A 24,195-nucleotide genomic window follows, 5' to 3' on the forward strand; every position below is an offset into this window, starting at 1 on the left:
ACATGTTCTCTTTAAAAACAAAATATATTCCTTCCCATTGTTACCTATACTTTGCTACTTATGTGACTAATGAGCCGACTCCTTTCTCCAACTGTACGAGAATTTCCAGTGAATTAGGTAGTGGGTGCATTTTCCAACATAGATTAGTCGCCTGATTTACATGTCCTTATTCGCTTTTATATACTTATAGCAGATTGTGTTTAAAATCATCATAGCTTTGCTCACTTTTTAGCGTTTCGATTTACTATCCATTTCGTCTGTGGCCTTTAGCCTTTCGCAAGCTTCCAAATAGACAGGTCTTTTGCAGAGGCCGTACCCACTTTATTCCACCCTTGGGTGGTGGAGAACCAAAGCTCACTTGAGATATGCGCCGCGCTCCCCCGCCCCCCGCCTTTGCGCATGCGCTAGCAGAGAGGCCCACCTCTAAGACTGACCCTCCCTTCCCCCATGGGGTAGGTTGGAGGGGGTTTGGCTTTTGAGGGCCCCTGAAAGTAACTAACTCAGTTTGCATTTGTATAATGAAGAGTGAGTTGCAAACAACCACCTTGCAAGTGAACCCTGAAAGTTCAACCTATTTGTAATGGAGGTTCTGCATTTCACAATCCTTGGCTTTACCGGCAGTTTATAATCTAGCCAGATTTAGTTCTCAAAAAAACAAAAAGACACCCTACGTTTTAATCATATTAAGAACGGAAAATGGAGGTCGACCTAGCTGCAATATGACAGCGAATGTTTTAAAGCGCAGGACCTTTAGTCCCGCCACAATTTTGTCGTAAGATTGTCCAGGTGATTCTTTGAAAGCTAGATGACACTGTGAGTAAACGCTAAAATACCAGTTGTTGCTGGGCGGGGTATCCGGGCGCGCGGTCGGGGCCCATTGTTGGCGCGTTCTGGGCGGCCGCCGACTCGTGGCGAACGCGGGGCCCGGGCTCGCGGCGCCGCGTCCGAGGGGCGGGGCGGGCCGGGCCGGGCCTCCGGGCTGCGCCAGTGCGCATGGGCATACGCCCACCGGTCCAACTGACCCCGTCAGTTTCTGCTGTCGTCGGAAGCGTTGCGAAGGCCGTTAGCTGGGCGTCAGCAGTCGCCGACATGTCTGATGAGAAGGATTTCCTGAAGGGAGGCGTGGAGAAAGAAGAAGAGCCGGGGGTGAGCTTCACCGGTAGCGCGGCCTCTGTGAAGCAGGCGGAGGAAGAGAGAGAACCCATAAAGGTGGAAGTGGCGCTGGGGGCTGACGGCTGCTCTGACGACCTCGGCTGTGGCGATGCCGGCATCACTCCAGACCTCCTAGGGCTTGCGGCTGACGAGGAGAAATGCCGGAATATCCGCAAGCAGTACTGGCAGCTCATCTACAACGTGCAGCAGAACCGTGATGACATAGTGAACACAGCCAGCGACTCATTAACCGAGGCTCTTGAGGAAGCCAACGTCCTGTTTGACGGAGTGAGCCGAACGAGAGAAGCAGCCCTCGATGCCCAGTTTCTTGTTTTGGCTTCTGATTTGGGTAAAGAAAAAGCAAAGCAGCTAAACTCTAATACGAGCTTCTTTAATCAAGTAGCGTTTTGTGACTTCCTCTTTCTGTTTGTGGGTCTAAACTGGATGGAAGATGATGAACAGGATGAGTTGAGTGGCTGTGATGACAACGTACCTCTTTCCTTCTGGGAGACGGTACAGAAGGAGGCATCGTCCTGGATGTTGCGAGCTGAAACATTCCACTTTATTTTTGGTTCGTTCAAGTCAGAGCCCTCTGCGCCAAAGCACCGGCTCGACCACCAGAAAAAAGTTCACAAGATGGAAGAAAACGGGGATATGCCTACAAAGCTGAGGAAGGTGGACCTGAATAGTAATCAAGAAGCGACAGAAAAAGAAGTAGAAAGAATCTTGGGATTGTTGCAAATGTACTTTCGAAAGTATCCTGATACTCCCGTGTCCTATTTTGAGTTTGTGATTGATCCGAACTCTTTTTCTCGTACTGTGGAGAATATATTTTATGTTTCTTTCATTATAAGGGATGGTTTTGCAAGAATAAGGCTTGACCAAGACAGGCTGCCAATATTAGAGCCAATTAATATTAACCAAATGGGTGAGGGAAATGATCCCAGTTCCCATGGCAGGAAACAGGGAGTTATATCTTTGAGTTTAGAGGACTGGAAAAATATTGTGGCAGCTTTTGAAATTTCAGAGGCTATGATCACAAACTCATACTGAAGATTTTTGTTCTTGGTATAGGATGCGTTTTGTGGCTTTTCTAACATATCTCAAATGAACAGTAAAATCCTGACAGAAGCATATACTGTATCTCTTGTAAAGTAAAAAAGTATTTTCAAGAACACCAGAAATTGTTTTACTGTGCGATGTGTTTTTCTTGGTAGTTTATAAGGTTGTCATGGTCTTCTGTTATTTAAAAAAAAAACACTGGCATGTTCATGAGAAAAATTTTTCGAATGCCCTTTAAGACTGTTAATAAAATTCAGTTCTGAATTTCATAAATTAGAGAGTATTTGATAATTTGCCAAAAAATCACTTACAGTGCTCATTGGTATTACATTACTTCCCCTGTTACAGGGAACCAGGGGAATCCGATATGGGGCTCCTAACCACGTTCGGGAAAGAGTGGGTGAAAACAGTGATCAAGAAAGACTATCTGTAGTGCCAGTGAGTCTGCAATGCTAATCGTGTAAAAAAATTTAGCCGTGCTTCTTCGCAAAGAGGACTGAGTAAGATGAGTGAGTGGGTGGTATCCATGTTCTAAATAGTTTCTCCTGTGATTAGACTCAACAAAAGTAGAGGATCTCTACTGCAGTGGGTGAGGCGTTCATTAAGTGCTGAGAGACGAGTAGGAGTTGGTCAAAGATAGGAAGGGTGTTCTAGGCAGGGGAGTATGGAATTGTGAAAAGTTACAGCACCAGAGAACCTTAAGATTTTTAAGAAAACTATTGGAATGTTAAACTGAGCAAAAATTGAATTACTTCGTCTTTTAGTATCCTCAGAGGTAGAAAATATTTTTGTCAGAGTATTTCAAACAAAGCCGTTTAACATCCAGTTATAGTCTTTATCTACTTGGTTAATTTCTTCTCTGGCCCCTTGTTTCGCTTTGTAATTTCTGCTAGTACACAGCATCCTTGGGAATCAGTGGTGTTTCATTGTGTAACAGCCTTGACTATTAATTCACTATTCAATTTTGTATCTCTTTTTTTTTTTTTTGAAGATTAGTCCTGAGCTAACATCTGTTGCCAATCCTCCCCTTTTTTGCTGAGAAAGATTTGCCCTGAGGTAACATCTGTGCCCCTCTTCCTCCATTTTATGTGTGGGACGCCTGCCACAGCATGGCTTGATAAGCTGTGCGTAGGTCCATGCCTGGCATCCGGCCGGCAAACCCTTCGCTGCCAAAGCAGAGTGCACAAGTTTAACTGCTGCACCACCGGGCTGACCTCCAATTTTGCATTTCTTAATTGGACCTTTTAAATGCCTGGAAACTGCCCCTGATTAAACTGAAGTATATGAAATTTGTCCAAATATTCTTTACTTTGTATAAAGCCATTAAGGCTTTTTCTTCTTTTTGTTGCTTTCAATTGTTTTATGAATATAAATTACAATCTTATTTGGAGGTTACTGCCAAAAATTTGGGTCTTTCAGAAAACGATTTCTAAAGGTGCAGTGAGCATGCCTATAAGCTTTTCTTGATCCCTGTAGGAACGTAATCGTTGATAGGAGTAGAATTGTACCATTGAACATTATTTGGCAAGTGGATAAGTGTCTATTTTGCATAGCAGTAACGATAAACTTTCCTACTGAGTCTGGTGTAGTGTACAGGGAAGGGAAATCAAAAGGCTTGAATGAGTGACATCGCTATTGAGAGGAGAGAGATCTTATGTGTGTGTGAGAAGGTTCTTCACCAGTAATAGTGGAGGTTTATAGCAGAGAGAGAAATTTCTCATGCAACTTGGCCAGTTAATTTCTAAAGTAGTCGTTCCTACCCGTTTTTCGTGTGAGGGAATGCTAACTTCGCGGTGTCTACACCCTGTGATTTAGCGGCATGGAAGCATCATTTGGGCTCTCTGATCCTCACTTAGCATGTCTCTGCCAACCAAATTCCTTGGGTTTTCCAGAGGTTTGCTGTTTGAGGAAAAGGTGCTCTTAATGATAGCAAAAAGATCTTGTCTCAGTTCTTTGCTCACCAGCGGATTGTTCTGTTAAATGCCTAGTGTCTTTACTAGGGTATTTGAAACTTTGTGATGACTAAAAGTATTAATAGAGAATGTGGAGGTTTGTGGGGAAGGTAATTTTTTGGGTATTCTCTAAAGTTAAAGTTGTTAAAATATAAATCAAGTTTACCTCATATTTCTGTTTTTGCTGGTTGTCTTGACACCTAGGTTGCTTCATCACTTTGAAATTAAAGCGACTGCTAACCTTGAAGAAAAAAGAAGAATTGACCCATAGATAATTCAATTATAGAGATTAAGGATGAACCAAACTGCAAATATGCTGATTTCCTCCTAATAGAGTGGCTTAAATTTCACAGGTTCAATAAAATCAACTGAGTTTTAGGGGAGTATTATGGAAAATTTTTTAAATTAGAATTTTATAACAGAACCACTTTCTTTTTTTTTTTTTTTGAGGAAGATCAGCCCTGAGGTAACATCAGCTACCAATGCTGCTCTCTTTTTACTGAGGAAGACTGGCCCTGAGCTAACATCCGTGCCCATCTTCCTCTACTTTATATGTGGGATGCCTACCACAGCATGGCTTGCCAAGCGGTGCCATGTCCACACCCGGGATCCAAACCTGCAAACCCTGGGCTGCCAAAGTGGAACATGCGCACTTAACCACTGCACCACTGGGCTGGCCCCCAGAACCACTTTCTAATCAAAGAACATGGGATCAGATCCTGACTCTAACATTCTAGTTAGAGACTTTGGGCAAATTATTGAACCTGCAGACCTTGGGTTTTTGATTTGCTAAGTGGGAATAGTACCTCTCCCTTGAGTTTACAGTAAGGATAAAATTAGGAAGTGTTTGTGACAGGTACTTTGAAATATGAATTACTGGGTATGGTGTAGTGAGACAAGCAAGAGATTTGTGTTTCAGTGGGTTCAGTTCTTTTTTTTTCCTTAAGATTTTATTTTTCCTTTTTCTCCCCAAAGCTCCCCAGTACATAGTTGTGTATTTTTTAGTTGTGGGTCCTACTACCTGTGGCATTTGGGATGCCGCCTCAGCATGGCCTGACGAGCAGTGCCATGTCCACGCCCAGGATCCGGACTGGTGAAACCCTGGGCCGCTGAAGCGGAGCGTATGAACTTAACCACTCGGTCACGGGGCAGGCCCCACAGTGGGTTCAGTTCTTGACTCGGGGAAGTTTCTTAATCTCTAAGGGCTTCTGTGTTGTCATTTCTGAAATGGGAATGACATATGCTTGGAAGAGTATTGTGAGGATGAAATGGGATGATAGATATAAAACATCTAGCGCAGCATCTGGCTTATTCTGAGCACTTGTGTTAGTGCCTCAGTCTGGATCTGGGTCAGAAAGTCCATGTCTTTCCATGGTGATATGACATGACATGACGTGGTGACAATCTCTGTCATGGTTCATTTAATTTCCTTTAAATCTAGGCTGACTTCCTCATACTCTTGCCTTAGTTCTGGGGCTCTAATACCAACTGATTGGAATTGGCACTTTGTTAACATACTCCATAACTATTTGAGTGCCCACTGGGCCGGGTGCTGCTCCAGGCACTGGGGGAAAGTGGCAGACAGAAAATGGCCCATCTCCCAGGGAATTCAGATTTTAGTGGGTATATTAGTTTCCTATTGCTGCTGTTACCAACTAGCATTTAGTGGCTAAAACAACACAAATTATCTTACAGTTCTGGAGGTTGGAAGTCCAGAATCAGTTTTTCTGGGCTACAATCAGAGTGTCAGCAGGGCTGGATCCTGTTGAGGCTCTGAGGGAGAATCTATTTTCTCACCTTTTTCAGTTTTTGGAGGCTGCCTGCATGCCTTGATTTACAGTCTTCTCCTGTTTTCAAAGCTGACAGTGCAACCTCTGCTGTTTTCACATTTACTGCTGTAAGGAAGCCTCTCTCTTAAAAGGATGCTTGTGATTGAGTTGGGCCCACTGGGATAATCCTGGAAAATCTCCCCATCACTGAAGCCCCTTCCACAGGTAATAGATTCACAGGTTCTAGGGACTCGGACTTCGATGTTGGGGGACCATTGTTCAGCCTGTAACTGGGGGAGACAACAGTATTCCTGTGAGTGATGATTGCTCTAAAGAGAAACTGCTTGAATAGTGGTAAGGGAAGGCCCCGAGAGGAGACGTTGGAAATGGAATCTGTTTGTCCTAAGTAATTTATCAGAAAACTTGCTACAGTGTAAATGTTAAATACTACCTTGGCTCTAGATATTTTAAGGTGTGTGATGGCTGAAGATGTAGATAATTAGTTGGTCCTGGAGAATCAACTTGCTTGGTTCTCGTTGGAGGAAAAGTGTGTAGCGAGAATCTCTACTTCCCCAAGCGGGAAGATGATCCTTTGATTTGCCGTCTGCTCAGTACTATAGTTTGGTACTTCCCGCCTAGCGCCACCTATCAACAGTGACACAATTTCCCTGGGTCAGGAATTGGCGAATTCTTTTCTGTGCAAAGCCAGATAGTAAATATTTTAAGCTTTGTGGGGCATACGGTCTCTGTTGAAACTAATCAACTGTGCTGTTGTTACAAAAACAGCAGCTTATAGACAATATGGAATCAAATGGGTGTGCTCTTTTCCAGTAAAACTTTATTTATGGATAGTGAAATTGGAATTTCATGTAATTTTCATGTATCATGAAATATTACTTTTGATTTTTTTTTCCCCCTTATCATTTAAAAATGTTAAGAACCATTCTTAGGGGCTGTTAAACACACACACACACACACACACACACACACACACACGCACACACACAAAACAGGCCTGCTGGATTTTCCCTGCAGGCTGTAGTTTGCCCGCTCCTGTCATAGGCTTAGGCCCAGGGCCCATTCTCTTCTAGAAAGTCTGTAGCATTTAAACCATCATTTAGTGTTACTTCTTTCCTGACCTATATTCTTGCAAAGCACAAAGAAGCTTGAGGCACAACCCCAGTGGATGCTGCAGCATGTCGTCAACATAAGTTGCCGGTGTAGGCTGTGTAATCACTGCAGACAAGGAAGCCAGACAGGAGAATTTAAGGAACTTGCCCAAGATCACACGTAAGTGTCACAGTCAGGTTCAGATTTGGACTATATTTAAGCTCCTAATCCACTGTGCCACAGCCCTTGTACTTTTCCAGTGTTTTCCACACTTTTATTTTTATGGATGAGAAAACCGAACTGAAGCCCAGCTTCTCAGTATACATAGCAGAGTAGGAACTAACACCCAAGTCTTTTATTCTAAAAATATTTTCAAATGTCACATACATGCACACTTGGCACTTGTGATGCAAAGATGAAAGACTAGATGCCTGTCCTTGCAGAGCTGATGAGATTCTGTGGTGATGTCAGTGGGATCTCAGAGGATGACCCGACTTGAGCGCTCTCAAGTAAAGGCTTTCAGCTAAATCTTGAAGGACTCAAAGGGACTGGGCTGGAACCACCTGTGCTAAGTGCCCTGACAGCATGTGTTAATGGAGTTGCAAGAAAACAAAGAAGAGTGTTTTTGGGGGACTTTATGGAGACTTCATGGAAGGAATGGGCATTGTGTTGGAGTCTTAGGATGTTAGTGAAAGAAACCCCCTAACTCCTAAAGGAATGCTGTAGAAAGGGTAATGTGTTTGGGTGCTGTAGGGGAGGAAGATATTTCCTCCATCCAAATGTGGGTTCGTCTGGCCGGAGAACGAATTAAATTCACATGAGACAGAGTAGCAAGACAAAATTAAACAAAGCTTTATGAGGACCATGGCCCGGGGCCTTTCTTCTCGAAGGAAGAAAGGGCACCGAAGAAGTGGGGTGCACAGAGTTGTTATATACCCCCAAACAGGATATTTCACATGATTGAAATATCCCTCCCACAATAGTCACAAGATTGCCCTGCAGCACAGCGCTTGATGGACACAGCACATAGTGGGTCTGCTATCAGTGGGTGTAGCAGGAGGCAAGTCTATTGTCTTGAGCTGGGCGGCCACAGGTGAGCTCAGCAATCAGTTCCTAGCCTAAGGAAAGATGCTTAATCCTTAAAGAAATGCCAATGTTGGGAGGGGGAGGGAAGTCAGTTACAGGAGGTTACCAGACAAGCACAATAAAATGCAGATTTAAGTCCTTGCCTTTGGCATTGATTAAGAATTTCTAGAGAGAAGGTCATCTCCTTTCTTCTTCCTGGTACAGAGAGGGAGTCACCTTTGACAGATAGAGATTTACCTTACAAATGTAAATGTGTCCTAACAAAGGGCAAGTTCCATTCCTCAGAGCCTCCTTCCCTGTCCCAGTTTATCAAAAGCAATCAGCCTCAAATAATCCTGATGCCAAAGAGACATATCTTGGGGTGGCCAATTTCAGGTCCCCACAGTACACTGAATAAAAATCATAGAACGTTGTGCAGTCTGTTGCAGGTGGGGGCGGTGCAGGGGACATCTGTAAAACACTCCAGAGGTTTCACTTAGCCCCAGGCAGCTCCCCTTCTTTAGGAAGGGGAGAATTAGTAACTCAAAGGGGTTTTTCCTATCAGCTGCTGCTAATATGCATTATCTGTCTTAAACTCAGCAGTTTGGTGAGGTACGGGTATATGGTAACTTCATTTTACAAAATGAAAAAACAGAGACTCCTGAGGATTAGGTGATTAGCCCAAGTCACCTAGCCTTGAGAGTGGTAGAGTTGATGCGGGGTCGGTGAGCCGAGGAGTCAAAAGAAAGATTTCTTAGACTCTCAAGATCTGGCAGTAGTGCTCTTTTATTTAGAGAATAGTGTGGAATAGCATGGGGACAGGACCCATGGGCAGTCAGAGCTTCTGCTGCCGCCGCTTCTGCTGCCCCCACTGGCATGGGGACAGGGCCCATGGGCAGGCAGAGCAGCTGCTGCTGCCCCCGCTGGCATGGGGACAGAACCCATGGGCAGGCAGAGCTGGTGCATGGGGACAGGACCCATGGGCAGTCAGAGCTCCTGCTGCTGCTGCTTCTGCTGCCCCCGCTGGCATGGGGACAGGACCCATGGGCAGGCAGAGCTGGTGCGTGGGGACAAGACCCACGGGCAGTCAGAGCTCCTGCTGCTGCCCCCGCTGGCATGGGGACAGGACCCATGGGCAGGCAGAGCTGGTGTGTGGGGACAAGACCCACGGGCAGTCAGAGCTCCTGCTGCTGTCCCAAGTTGAGGGTTAGGGCTAATTTTATAAGGCATGGGTACGTGACTTATTTTTACTGGAGAAAAGAAAAGGTGATGTAAAAAGTCATTAAATGATTTCAGTGCAGATGGGGTCTGGTTATTGTGCGGTCATATAACTTTAGATACGAATCTGGCCATATAGATCGGCATGTAGGTGAGGATGCCCTGGGCTTCTCTCCCTGGGGCGGTCCTAATTCATGCCATAAAAAAAGTCCACTGGGTCGTATAGTTTGGCATGTAGGCCAGGTCACCTTGGGCTTCTCTAGCTGGGGCAGCCTTAATCCACATCAGAGTGAGTATTTTAACCTAGGTCAATTCAACACTAGAACTCATGTATAATGGTAAAAAAAAAACCAAAAAACCAAACCAGTACAAATCTGTGCCCAAAGGATATGAGTCATGTTTGGGGAGGAAATAAAAATTACTTACTCTAATTTTTTTTTCTTTGCTGAGGAAGACTCTCTCTGAGCTGTTCCAGTCTTCCTCTATTTTATAAGTGGGTTGCTGCCAGAGCATGGCTTGATGAGTGGTGTGGGTCTGTGCCTCTGTGCCTGGGATCTGAACCTGTGAACCTGGGCTGCTGAAACAGAGGGTGCTGGACTTAACCACTATGCCACGGTGCTGGTTCCTTACTTATTCTAATTTTAAAGAAATCTGGCACACTTGAAGTGCTTTCAGTGTAGTGCCTTTTTGGAGGAGTCTGGAGCAGTGTTTTACTAGAGCTGGGCTGGGGGAAGGGTATTGCTGTGAGAGGCAGACGGAAGAATATCCTGTGTGTGAGCCTGGCAAACACCTGCCGGTGAGGCGCGTTGTATCTTTACACTGTCCTGTAGCAGTGGTTCCCAAAGTGTGGTCTGGATCCCTCTGGGGGCCCCTGAGGCCCCTTCAGGAAGTCCTTGAGGTCAAAATTATCTTTATAATGCTAAGATGGTGTTTGCCTCTTTTACTCTGACTCTGTTGCAAGTCTACCATGGAGTTTTCCAGAGGCTCCGAGACAGGCAATGTTGCAGCAGACTGAACATAGAGAAGATAATGAGCTGTTTCTATTAAGACACACATTAAAGAGAATTACAAAGATATAAAACAAGGCCACTCTTCTCACTAATTAAAAAAATATTTTTAATAAACTGTTTAATAATATGTGATATTTAATAATTTAAAATATTTAAAACTTTTTCTTAGTTTTAATTTTAATATACTAAATATTAATAAATAAATCCCACAGTAATCAAAGCTCTTTGGGGTCTTAAGTAATTTAAGGTTGTAAAGGGATCCTGAGACTAAAAAGTTTGAGAACTCCTGTATCAGCTGCTGTGGTCATTGGCCAGGATTTCTAGCAATCGTGACTGGAAGAGAATGGGGGCGTTTTTCTCTTGTCTCTCCTTATGCCATCTGTGTGCTCCTTCCCTACGCTGTCTGGGGGAGCTGTGTTCTACTGTCTATCTTATTTATATTCCAGGTGGGAAACCACTTCCCTGGAGCTAAATGACAGCAATTTCAGTTTGAAGTTGGATTAAAATTTAAAAACATTGTGTTTAGTTCTGGGGTCTGCTGAATGCTGCTTTGTGTGTGTCTTACTGATTTTACTTTACAGGGTTAAAAATGTTCAGGCTCACTCAGAGCTTTTTTTGTAAAATCTGTGCGCTGGTTGGTATAATTTGACTTGAAGCTTGAACTATAAGAACCCAGGTCAGATACAGAACAGTTATAAACCTTGGTGGGGGTGTAATGTGGCCTTTCAGCACGGCAGTGTACTTTCTCTCTTTCCTTCTGGTAGGTATGTTGGGGGAGGTGGTTACAAGAACGGGTGGTTTTTATTTAGACAGCCCGCAATTGTGTTCTGCCTCCACCTGTGTTAAGTACATGCAGATGAAAGGAGGCTGAGATTAAAAATGGTTATTTTTCCAGAAGAACATCTAGCTGCTCTGTTAGTTAATTCTTTGAAACCAGCAAGTCTCACATATGCTCTTGGGAGACCAACTAGAGTAACGCTTGTTATCTGAAGCTCATATTGATCCTTTGCTCCGAATGCCTATTACCAAATTCCTTTTCCCCCACAGAGCCCTGTATTAAAGGAGGAGCCTCTGCCATAATGCCAGTTTTTGAATACTGGCTGTGTTTACCAGCCTCTCACGTTAGACCTTGTGTCCAGACGGTCAGAGTGACGCAGTCTCGTCCCCATTGTTGCTGGTTTCGAGGTGTTCTCCCTGTAGTCCCTGAGCCGTCGTGTGTACCTGCCATGCTGCCAAGGGGCGGCCACAGTGCCGAGTCTCCTCGTCCACCTTCCTCCACAGCACTCCCTTCCACATCCCAAGCGTCCTATTCTACTGACCCTCAGCTCTGCCCTTTGCCCTCTACATCTCACGATAGGCAGGAGAAAAATGGGCAGTCTGGGCTGGTAAGTTTGGGGGCTTTTTTGATTGTTAAGGTTAAAACTTGATTTTTAAAAAACATTTTTTTGTGCTTGTTAACTTTTCCAATCATTATCCCATGTTAGCACAGAGTTTTAATAAAAGGTAATATTAAATATATCACCAAAACAGTGTTCCAAGCTAATATGAAATGTAACTGATGTGTATAAAAACTAGTGGAATGAAATTTTTTTTTTTTTATTAGAAGGCTAACATTTCTATTAATAGCCTGTTACATGCCAAGTCCATGGAAGCTAATTACTAAACATAGGACGTTTCTCACATAGGTAGATTAAATAAATGAGCTTTACAGAGTTGTGCTTAGTTAGCCCCCTCTCCCTTTTTTTTTTTTTTGCTTATTTACAATGCCTTGCAAAAGCAGAGAGCTTTGTGTTTAACTTTTCATGCAGGTAAATGTCAATTAAGGATTTTGTTCTGAATTTCTAGATTTTATGCCTTACCTGAATAATGTAGAAAAGTCTTAAATATTTAGCTAATCTGTTTCAACTGCTGTTTACCAGGCCCCTATCTTAATCTGAGACCTTAGCCCCCTCATTATTCTACCTTTCACTAGAAAGTAAAGATGATTGCCAAGTTATATGGATGGTTCTATTAGAAGCATACAATACAAATGCTTTAAAACCTAATTAAAAACCCAGTTTAATAATTCCTGGAGAAAAGGACGGATGGTTAAACTTAATTTAGGCCTAAGTTGACTTTGTTGGCCGTCAGTACCTTGCTTCTGTAGAATCACTATAGGAACACTTCGGAGTAGCTGTCTGGGATGTGAAAAGGCATAGGACAGTCCTCACAGGAAGCAGGGTACCAATCACCACTTGAAGGAAGGTTGAACATTTCCATCTGCATGCCATAACATGAACCAAACACTATTTTTCCTTTGAAAGTTCCTTTTGCTTTTCTTTAAAGGAAGGTTTTCTCGCAAAACTTGTTAGACATTGCTGCTTTTAAGTTAAATTATTTTCCCTTCCATTGTTTTTCTTCTTTAGGCTTCTGAGGAGGGCAGACTTCAAAAGCTACTGAAAATGAATGGCTCTGAGGATCTTCCCGAGTCCTATGACTATGACCTCATCATCATTGGAGGGGGCTCAGGAGGCCTGGCGGCTGCTAAGGCAAGGCCCCTTGTGTGTTGTCTGGGTTGTGGGTAGAGTAGCTACATCCCTGACACAGTTCTCCAGGTGTGCTGTGGGATCTGTTTGAGTCACTCTTGTGGCATTTTGCACATTAATCTGGGCAGGACATGTTAAGGGACCACTTTATAAATCATTTTTCTAGGTTGCACTATTTGTTTTTTATATAAAAGTAGTGAGCCCAGTATTTTGGGACTCATTTTCATTCATTTTAAGTTCGGTTGATTTTTCACAGTGCATAAGGAAATAGTTTGGAAATGGAAATTGTATGGAAATGCTTTGAAATTAAATATATTTAATTTTCTTTATAAATATTAATACTAGGCTTTTCACTTTAATGATTTCTCTGTTCACAACCACTCCTCCCCAATAGAAAGATGGAGAGCAGCAATTGGATTTCTTAATTATTAAAATTTTTGCTTCCTGTGTATATGAAGTGAGCTAAGAGGATAACCACTGACACTGTGGCCCAGGGTGGTGGGGTAGAGGATGTATAATGAGGGAGGTTAGGAGTGAGGCTCCTGGCCCGGAATTGAGACACATTTTTCATGTATGAGGGGCCTGGGACCCTTGGGCCTGTCATCCTTCCCCGACAGGTTCTTTTAAAAGATGAGGCGGTAATCCCCTCAGGTAGCTTGTGGTGAATCAGTAAAGGTAGATTCAAGTGAAGCTGCCCAAGTTAGGAGCAGGTCCGGTGTCTGGCATCAAGCAGTGCTTTGCTGTAAATGATTCAGGAGTAATACCAGATGTGTTTTGCTCTAGCAGTGGTTGTTTTGAAGGGATGCACAGACTCAGTCCTTTCAAATAAACTTTGGAGGTCTAGTTGCCAATACACAAAGTTTATTTTCTCAGAAAGATAAAGGATACTCTGCAAAATGAACTTCTGAGTGTTGTCATCACTCCCCTAAAATAGATTAGAAAACCTTATAGATACCACCAACTTTTTCATGGGCTCCTCACAGGAAAATTTTAGGAAATCTGACAGTTTCTTAAGAAAAACATGTCCAATATTCTGCCCAGAAACTGAGTTAGATGATATTTTGTTAGAGGATACAGGGTGAATGAAGGCTTGTAGACTGTCAGCAAGTCTGTTTTACTGGCTACTTGCCCCTTGCTCAGCAGTGGCCGCGTTTTTCAGGTTGTTGCTTAATTTGTCACTGTCTGAGTGGAATTGTGTAATGGGATTCTAGGGTTTCCAGCTGACTCTTGACAATTTTACAACTGTATCTGCATATTCTTTAAAGCTACCCTATGACTATCTAAATATTGCTTAATTTTTGTCTTGGATTTACAGTTTCATCTTGGTATATGAAATTCCCAGGTATTAATGACTGATTATGCTTTAAGCATTATAGCTTAATAAAAATAGTATGGATTTTTAACAATCCATTTCTGGTCTATCATGTTAACCTTTCCAACTCATTTTAATAATTTTACTTTTCAGGAGGCAGCCAAATATAATAAGAAGGTGATGGTCCTGGATTTTGTCACTCCAACCCCTCTTGGAACTAGATGGGGTAAGCTTTTAAAATACTTTAGAAATGAATTTGTAGGAGCAAGTTTTCACCTGGCATTAGTTTAAATGACTCCTAAAACCTAATTTAAAAATTAAAAGCAAAACAAAACAAAAACGTGTACTTCTTTCACTTGTGCTAAGTTAAAATGGACTCCAGTTAAATGTTGAAAATTTAGGTTCTTTGGCGTAGAGTTAAGATAATGCAAAACCTTATCCACAGCTGCTATGGTTTAAAGCTAAATATTTGAGTAACCTAATATACTTAGGGGCTTAATAACTGAAAGTTTAAACTCTTGATCTGTGGATTTCTGTTTTAAATCCGCCTCCTACAGTCAGCAAGAACTAGAATCAGATACCTTAATGGATAGCCCTTCTCAGTCTTAGTGAATTATGTGTTCATTATTCATTTATTCAACAGTATTTATTGAGCACTTACTGTGCTCCAGGGTGATGAGGCTATAGCAGTGACCATGGTAGACAGGAACTTCTCGCCTTTGTGCAGTTTACATGCTAGTGGGGAGGCAAAGATAAGCAAGATCTTTACGAACTGTGGTAAGTGTACTGAAATAATTGTGTAGTGGAATAAAGAGGAACTGGGTCAAGGAAGGACTTAAACTCCGAGATTATCAAGGAAGGCCTCTGAAAAGGTGGCATTTAGATAAGACCAAAAGATAAGAATGAGCCAACTGTGCCAAAAGCTGAGGAAGAATCTTGTAGGCAACTTTTCTCTGTCTTTCTCACAGAATAGCACATACAAAGGCCCTGAAGTAGGTAAGAGTCCTGCATGGTTGTGCCATTGGTGATGGGAGCTGGAGGTAAGATTGCAGAGGAAGGCAGGTGACTCAGCTGCTCAAACTAGAAGGACGCCAGAAGCAGGAAGTCTGGATAATACAGTGTCACAATTTCTAATGCAAACATTCAGCAAATATTTATTAGGTGTCACTTGTGTAAAGCACTGGCCTTGTGCTGGGCGTAGCCCCTCTGGCCTGTGGAGCTTACACCCCTAGTGACACTCTGGTAATGTTCTCTTCAGAGGGCTTAGTTTTCCTGAGCTATGGAGTCCACTGCCATCTTGTCCTCTTACTCATGTCATTTTGGCCACCTCCCCACCTGCCCACATTTTGTTCTTATGGAGACAAGTTATCACCATGTTCCTTAAGGTTAGTGATGCTAAACATTTTTGGGCCAGGTGGGTGGTCATGAATTCTTTTGTGAGAAGCAATGAAAGCTGTAGACCACCTCCTTAAAAAAATGCTCATATATCACAAATCTTATAGGTAGTCACAGACCCACTACAGCTACAGTCCAGTCATGCCCAGCGTCACAACTCCTTATCAGTTAGTTTATTCACAGATTGGGTGGCAAGTCTAGGGCTGTGCACAAAGTAAAATTTCAATTTCTGGCTTCTTTATCAGCAGTCAGTTAGTTTTGAATCTTTGAAGTATGTGGAAATCTGTTCATTTTTGTTTTAGAGTGATGTCACTGTGTTTGGTATATAAGGCTCTTATTACATAGAAATGTCATGAGACTTAGGAATAAACTTGTATAAACAACATTGCTACATTAAGCAAATTATGATGTCAGAATAGTAATGATCGTTGACCTGTTTCTCTGTGGGTTGTGAAGCAGCTATAGATTGACGTCTCAATGTTGTTGCAGGTCTTGGCGGCACGTGTGTGAATGTGGGTTGCATACCTAAAAAACTGATGCACCAAGCAGCTTTGTTAGGACAAGCCCTACGAGACTCTCGAAACTACGGATGGAATGTCGAGGAGATGGGTAAGGGGGAGAAGCCACTCTTCCCTTTGTGCTTTTGCAGGGTTTGAGCTATGATCTTGAAATGCACCATCCATTTTTACAAGACTAACAAATAACCCGGAAGTTGTTGCTATTGTTTATGTTTTTTTGTGGATAAAATCACTGCAGTTATCCTGCGCCGGGTAGCTACATAGCTATTATGGTAGGAACTGATATGGCACTTGGAATATCTTTCTATAATAGAAAACCAGAATTCTGTCAAATAAGTTCTCATAATTACATAGAGTTCCATAAGGAAGTACAAATTACATTTGCTCTCCTTTGAAGCTGTCACATTTTTCTCTCTCTAATGAAGTCTGTTTCATGAGCTGATATTTTGAAGGTGGGGGAATTGTTTGTTGAGAAGAGGATAGTTAGTCTTTGTTGGATTAAAAATATTTAGAGTACCCTAGAAGCCCTAGACAAGTTGAAAAGGAACTTGTTGACTTTAGAAAGTTGATTGCGTTATCTGGCAGAAAAAGAGAATGAGGCCTGGCACAGCTTTGTGGCTAATTAATGACGTAGGTCATGCCCTTGAAGAGTGAAACTCCAACCCCTATCTGATGTTAGTTTGAGATGTATGGGCTATGGGACGTATGAGGGGAATCTTCCAGCCATAGCTAGGGCAAATTATTTTGTGGCCTTTTCTAAGTTTTTTTTTTTTTCTTTTTAAGATTCTTCCTTTTTCCTTTTTCTCCCCAAAGCCCCTCGGTACGTAGTTGTATATTCTTCGTTGTGGGTCCTTCTAGTTGTGGCATGTGGGACGCCACCTTAGCGTGGCCTGATGAGCAGGGCCGTGTCCGCGCCCAGGATACGAACTGACGAAACACTGGGCCACCTGCAGCTGAGCACGTGAACTTAACCACTCGGCCACGGGGCCAGCCCCTTAAGTTTTAATTAATAGTTTATTAAATATTTAAAAAAACCCACAAGGCATAAATACTTACTTTGAAACACTTTGCTCCCGCTCAAACTAGTCATGCTTCCTTCATTGATGCTTTTATTTCCCATTTAAAATCAACAGTACTTTTTTCCAAGTCTGGAATCTTAGAAAATCAGTCACTTTAAAAGTTTTCTTAAGCTGGGGTCTTATCTCTGCTCAAACTGTTACAGGCTGCTTTCTGTCGATGACCTTTGGAGGCCTGAGGCCAGCGCTGAGAGTTTCAGTGTTTGGTTCTGGCATGCCATGCCCCATGTCCTTTTTTCTTGCCCAACAAAAATGGCAGTTGAGCAGACTCATTGACCTGTTGAGCATGAATTTAACACATAATCTACAAACAGTCCACTTCTATTCCCACCTCTACCCTGCTCCAAGTTGTTATTTACTCCTGTGTCCGAATGCCTGCCAACTAAGTCTGCCATTAATGCACTCTTTCCCTTCCTGGAAGCCTACTGATAATGCACCTAGTTAACGGCAGGGTCTCCCTTCAGCTAATTTTAGACTTCTTTGTAGACGTTTTAGAAATCCTACTGATGAAGTTATATGACATTACTATTGAGTACCTACTATTTGCACTTCAGTCTGTGCTGGGGAAATAGAGATAAATAGCACAAATCCTATAGGTACACAGATTCTGTTATCATTAATATTATTGATGTACAGACCAAGAACCCTGGGAGCCCAGAGTTAGAATTGGAAAATGTGATTTAAGAGGTGAGTGGAGATGGTCTCTCAGATGTTGTGTCCTTGACAATCAGCAGAGGAGGCCCGGGGCGGTCACTTCATTTAGGCAGTGAGAACAGAATGAACAAGGTACATATTTGAAGAATAGCAAATACCCTGGCGTCGCTAGAGTCTGGGCTGTGTGGGGAACGTATATGAGGAGTGGGAAAGGACTGTTGCTGTGGGCTGAACGCCCAGGGTGGTTTGGGAGAGGGGTAGCAGGAGGAATGCAGATCAGCTCAGCAAGCTGCACCATTTTTGCTAAGGGCAGGTTGGAACAGATGCTTGTAGATACTTCCTGTCCTGGTTATTGAGATAGAAGTAGGAAGAAAATGGGGAGAGAAGGTAGAGACCAAAGCTGAAGCAGAAAGGAAGCTACCATCTTTCCCTGTTACCCTCTCAACCTCCCACCAGCCTTCTGTGGATTCACTGGTCAGGATTGGTGGTTAAAGTCAGATCATCTCATACTACCCTCTATTCCATCTCTAGTCCAGTACATATTTAACCCTTCTATCCCTTGATAGAGATCCTTTTGTTCCCATTTGGCAACAAGGAAACAAGCTCTAGGAGGGGAAGTAGCTTGCTCCTGTCGTAGCTAAGAAATTGGTGGCACTAGGACTGAGGTCTTTCTGACTTGAAACCGTTTGGGGTTCACACCACAGATGGTCTTCTTTAAGCCCTCAGGGCTTCGGTGGCAGCCCCTTTGCAGGATCAGAGCTTCAGGAGTGTTACACGGGCAGACACATTGAGAGCTTTCGACATGGCTATGTGTGTGTCTCTCCTTACCACACTCTTCCCAGAAAGGGCAAGTTAGATATGTAGTCTTTAGGCCACACTCCAGTTTTCCTTCTGTACCCTTGGGAGGAAAACCTAAGAACCACCCATTTTATTTTCCAGTCACTCCTGGAAGATCTGTGATCCCCTCTCCCCCAATCATTCCATGTTTATTTTTTACTGGTATTCTCAGCGGGACTTCTTTCCCTAGGATATCTAGAGTTAAGATCCTTCCTTCACCCCAGCCTTCACGACCCGTTAAAGTGTTGGTTATTATAGTAGATAGACCTGGGCACAAATTCTGATTTTGCCTTTTACTGCCTGTGTGATGAGGATTAAGTACAATAGAGTGATTAAAATACCTGCCACTCAACAAATGTTTATTTCTGTCCCTCCTGGATCACTTCTTTTAATTCTTCCATTCAGAGTTTCAATAAATTTGGAGTAGCCGCTGCTCACTTTTCTTGGTTCTTTGTTTAATGGGTTGTAGAAATAGATTTACAGATGTTATAGAAAGTTGTATATTTGAGCCAGGTTAGTTCCCTCTTAAAGAGAAGATATGTAACAAGAATATTAATCTAAAAAAGTCTAGAATTTGTTGGAAAGCGTAGAGTTGTTCCAAGCAAATTTTGATATATGAGGCTTTGTAACTTCCATATGTCTTCATAGTGAGGGCCACTGTCCCTTACGTCTAGGTAAATAATGGTGGTGGGGAGCTACAACCTAGAGTCATAAAATTTTTATTCATTCATATAGGGTCTAGTACTTGAATTGGTATGTTGTACTAGTTAATGTTAGCTTTACTCTATCAACTCTTATAAAAGTAAAGTCAGTGGAACAGAATTGCTTAATTTGTTAGAAATGTAGGAAAATATATATAGTGGGTCTTTAGAACCTTAAAAAGATAAGGGATAAGTGCACGTCTCTGCCAAACGTGAATTTTATTAACAGGGTCAACTAAGTATAACTCTAATAAATTCAGTCACCAGGTAGGTGATTAAATATAATTGGTGAATTGACAAATCTTTCCAGCAAAAGCTATTTCTGTAGCTGTCATGTAACAATAATAAGCACTGGCTATTCTTATTTATGTTGAATTTATGTCTAAATTATATAAAAAAATCTATTAAAGTACAACGTTTGAGGTGGTAAAGAGCCACTACTGGCATAGTCCAGATCTATACATTAAAATCAGCAAATACTCTGAATTCCATGGAGTTTTAAAACTTGAACCAAGTCAAAGTTATCTGTGTCTAACCTTACAGAAATTACTTAGCCTACTAATTTAATAGTTTTACCTCTTTTGTGTTTCTTCCCTCTTTCCAGATTTCAAGGTAAAAATATGTGATTGTCTGTTTTATACCTCCCACCTCCTGTGTTGGTCAGCAGCAGCAATCCCGAGGTCTTTGATGAGAGCTGTTGAAGAGCTGTGCCCTCTGTTTAGATCCCTTCACTCTTCCTGAGTGGAAGCCTGGTGGTTTGTTTATTGTTGTCTTCAGCTCTCTCATCAAGCCTTGGGCCTCCCGAAGCCAGCTGGCCTGACTGTGAGAACCAGAGCTGGGCTTTGTGGGTGTGGCCTGCTGTGCCTCAGGATCCACCACTCAGGGAGCAGTAATTACCTGCCTCCTTTTTGTGCTAAAATGATTGTGGTGAAGAATACAGTGGATTTAGGCAAACCTTACTTTATGTCATTAGCTCTTAGAGGAAGAAAGAAGCTTGGAGGTGTATTTTTCAAATGAGAGACCCCTAGAGGCTGCTGATCTGTGTTCCCAGCAGAAGGCTTATTTTGCATTTTTCGTATAGAAACACATCTAGTCTCGTGTCCTTGACCAAAGAACAGTGCTCCAGTTTTCTGGGAAGACTGTCTTCTCTGACACTGCAAATAGTTCTGAGTGCGGTAGAGGAGGAAGGGACCCTGGGCCCTGCAGAACAGCTGAATCTGCGTGGTGACCGGGGGAATGACACGTCCGGGACTCAGCCTGTGCTCTGCCTTTTTCCGAAAGCTCCAGGCTGAGAATATACAAAGAGTCTCAGCCTTGAAAAAAAAATTACTTGAGCTCGATCATTTAAACTGGATGAATTGGTCCTTTCTGGAAGGTTTATTAGCTTTATATTTTTCAAATTTGTCTCAAGAATTTAGTCTGCCTTTAAAAAAACTAAGTATTTGAGAAGTTTTAGGATTCCATTGTCATTACAAAGAAAGCAACATCATTGGTTCCCCACTGGGGTCTTGCAGAGTTTCTGGTTGTATTCTCCCACCACACACCTGACGTTTCACGTACAGTGTGTCTGTGACTGCCACTGAGTTAGTGTGTGACCTTGGGCAGGTCAGTCCATCATTAATTTCCCTGTGTGTATAATGGGACTAATTCCAGCCCCTTCTGGTGCTTTGAGTTTCAAATGAGAAGTTGTGCTGAACTTGTTAAAGGTAGTTCTGTTAGTCTGGTTACTATTTTTGAATTTAAAGGTGTAGCCTGGCTTTCTCTGGTGGGATGGGGCAGATCAGGAGCAACAGAGAGTTGACTGAAGATCCCTCTGCTGTAGTAGGCATGAGGGTACATCCAGGTGAAATACAAGATCTGCCTGGCCAACTAGAATCCACGTTCCAGAGGCTTAGCATTGGATTACAGCTGGTTGACCAAGCCAGCAGGGTCAGGAGGCCTAGGAGAAATGCTGGGGCTATGCTGTCAGGTGGACTGAGGAGGATGTAGTGTCCAGGTGGGGTTGGGGGTTACAGGGAGCTGGTGGATTTGGGGCATTATCAGAAGGCAGGGCAGCCCTAGAGATCTGGGGTTCCAGGCATGGTACCACACTCAGTCCAACAAGGATCCAGTTCCCACCAGTAGCATATAAAATAGGAATTTGGATTTTATGAGACAGAAACTTAGTTCTCAGAATGGAATGCACGATCAGGACCTTAGGAGCAGCTAGAGTTCCTTGAATGCTGAATCCCAAACTGGTGGGCTGGAACTTTTAAATTCCGCCTGCCTGAGCGAGTGTAATCACAATAGAGACTGGGAGTGGAGGTGGCTGTCTGCTCTACCAGAGGACGAAGGGACTTTGGTAGGGAAAGGGGGGGTTGACGAGTTTGGAAATCTGAATTAAGTTGGATTAGGTCTACTCATTGAATTTGAATTTCCATCATGGAAATAATTGAAGTTGTTGATGCTGTTATTTAATCCCAACTGTGTCTTTTAGAATATGGTATCTCCTGTAGGATTAGCAGAGTATAATCCCTTTAGTAGTTCTACAACTGTAGAATTTCAGAGCTGAATCCTCTCTTTGATCCAGTTCATTGTTTCTCCGTGGGGGCATTATTGGCACATTGGGCTGGGCAGCTCCTAGTTGAAAGGAACTGTGTTGGGGGATACTTAGCATCACTGGCCCTTGGGCATCCCTGAGTCACTTGACAACCACAACCACCGGAATAAAATGTCTAGAATTTGCTTAAAATAGTAAATAGTAAAAAAAAGAGAGGTATGTGAAATGAGACTGATAAACTGTTGGTAGTTGTTGCAACTAGATGATTGGCACATGGGGGGTGAGTTCTGCTATTCTATTCCATTCCTGGTGGAGAAACAGTGAGTCCTGCCTCTTCTTTTTATAGTGGTGGTTATGGAGGCCAGACAGACAGGCTGCCAGGCTCCCTGCAGCATCCACCACGCCCCAGCCCCTAGTCCTCTTGGTATCACAACCACTTGGCCTCCACAGTCACTTGTTTTCTAATTGAACTGATCTGTCAAGATTTGCTCCAGTTTAACATTTTATGATTCTATGAATCGAATATCTATAATCTGTTCTCTAGGAGGCCGCAACCAATTTTTATGCTGCCATTCCTACTTCCAGAGGCTGACCATTGGTTCTTAGAGACTCGATTTCACCACTTCCTGTGTGGCCAAGCTACTTAGCCCAGAACCTAAGACTCAGACTGCTCATTTCTGCAATAGAGGCTTTCAGTATATATTGATTCTATTCTCTTCTTCCCTTATAACCACAGCTTCCTCAGAACCTACCTTCTTCCTGCCACCAGAGTATATTTTACCCGTATCCTGTTTTTTTTCCCAGTCATTGGTAAGGTAGTAATTAATGAATGACAAAGGATTGGTTTTTATCCATTGAAATTTGATATTATATTATGCCTTGACTCAATGGATTAATTTTGTGATAGAATTTAAAAATCCTACTCTCTTTGGAGAGATGAGGGTTTGGGGAGCCAAGAGACAGACTCTTAATATTCTTTGACTAGACTAGGGGAGTTGGCAAACTTTTTCTGTAAAGGGCCAGATAATATTTTAGGCTTTTCAGGCCATGGGGTCTCTGTCACAGCTACCCAACTCTGCCATTGAAAATGGCCCTAGACAATATATAAATAAATGATAGTAGCTATATTTCAATAAAACTTTATTTAAAAAAAAAGATGATGGGCTGGATTTGGCTCGTGGGGCCTTAGTTTACCAGTTTAATAACTCCAAGCCTGGCTGCATCAGAATCCCTTGGAGACTGTTAGAAGTACAGAATCTTAGACCTTACTACACCCCATTACCGCAGCAATCAGTGTGTACAACGCAAAGTAAAATTCCCATTTGTTTTTGATAAAGAAGAAAAAAGTTTGTGTGCAGTTGTTTTAGTCTTAAGAATTGCCAGAAAGCCTTGCATTATTTAATTGTATCATAGTTTTCTAAAAGAGAAAGAATGTTTGAAGATCAAAAGGTTGGTTATATGCTTGAAATGGAGGACTTGCCCTTTTAGACTAAAAGCTCTGCTCTTTGTATTTTATGTGAATGGTTTCTGAGAAATGATCTTTGCCAGGCTGTTGAAAAGCTACACATTTTTTCATCTTTTCTTGTGCAGTTAAACATGACTGGGAAAAAATGACAGAAGCTGTACAGAATCACATTGGCTCTCTGAACTGGGGCTACCGGGTAGCTCTGCGGGAGAAGAAAGTCACCTATGAGAACGCATACGGGCAGTTTATTGGTCCCCATAGGATTAAGGTAATTGTGTGACAGCTTGAGTGGCCTTTTTTCTTTGTTTTTTTGTTTTCTTAAGCTTTGCATGAGGGAGGGGGAAGAAAAGAGAAAGTGATTGTCCTAATAAAAGTAATAACGCAGGCTGTCTAGTTTGGTGACTTTGCAGTCACATCTTATGGGGCTTTCTCTTGCAGTGTGTATGGTAAAGGGTAAGAGTACTGGATCTGGGGCCAGATGACCTGAATTTGAGTCTTGGCTCTGCCACTTCCTAGCATTATGACCTTCAGCAAGCCCCTTTGCTATGCAGAGCTTTAATAGCTAGCTCTTACTGCATTACCAAATTTCACGAGGATCAAATTGGACAGTGTGGTGACTGGCCTTTTTAATTACAAAATTTATGGTTCTAAAGGATAATAACTTATTAAAAATTGATAATATTGGTTCCTTTGTAGACAACAAATAACAAAGGCAAAGAAAAAATATATTCAGCAGAGAAATTTCTCATTGCCACTGGTGAAAGGCCACGTTATTTAGATATCCCTGGTGACAAAGAATACTGCATCAGCAGGTAAGGAAAAAGTAGCAGGGAGG

General features: G+C 42.5%; 2 protein-coding genes across 8 annotated transcripts in view; both read left to right on the plus strand.

The window, feature by feature from the left end:
* TXNRD1 (thioredoxin reductase 1) overlaps positions 1-24,195 on the plus strand; it is an 87,905-nt gene that overhangs the window by 34,123 nt on the left and 29,587 nt on the right. For 4 of the 7 annotated variants that reach the window (XM_070600763.1, XM_008524927.2, XM_070600764.1 and 1 more), the window contains 5 exons: positions 12,744-12,866; positions 14,329-14,401; positions 16,060-16,179; positions 23,486-23,628; positions 24,057-24,172. In XM_070600763.1, the coding sequence (XP_070456864.1) occupies positions 12,780-12,866; positions 14,329-14,401; positions 16,060-16,179; positions 23,486-23,628; positions 24,057-24,172 (539 nt within the window). In that variant the 5' untranslated portion in view covers positions 12,744-12,779. Of the gene's footprint in view, positions 1-11,385; positions 11,724-12,743; positions 12,867-14,328; positions 14,402-16,059; positions 16,180-23,485; positions 23,629-24,056; positions 24,173-24,195 lie in introns of all 7 variants that reach the window. The other 3 variants (XM_070600762.1, XM_008524924.2, XM_070600761.1) reach the window with 1 other exon arrangement.
* Positions 362-2,487, plus strand: EID3 (EP300 interacting inhibitor of differentiation 3). Its single transcript, XM_008524923.2, has one exon. It carries the CDS (start codon positions 994-996, stop codon positions 2,203-2,205), a length of 1,212 nt encoding a protein of 403 aa, XP_008523145.2. The 5' UTR covers positions 362-993; the 3' UTR covers positions 2,206-2,487.

This window comes from Equus przewalskii, chromosome 29 (genome assembly GCF_037783145.1).
Source record: "Equus przewalskii isolate Varuska chromosome 29, EquPr2, whole genome shotgun sequence".
NCBI lineage: Eukaryota > Metazoa > Chordata > Mammalia > Perissodactyla > Equidae > Equus > Equus przewalskii.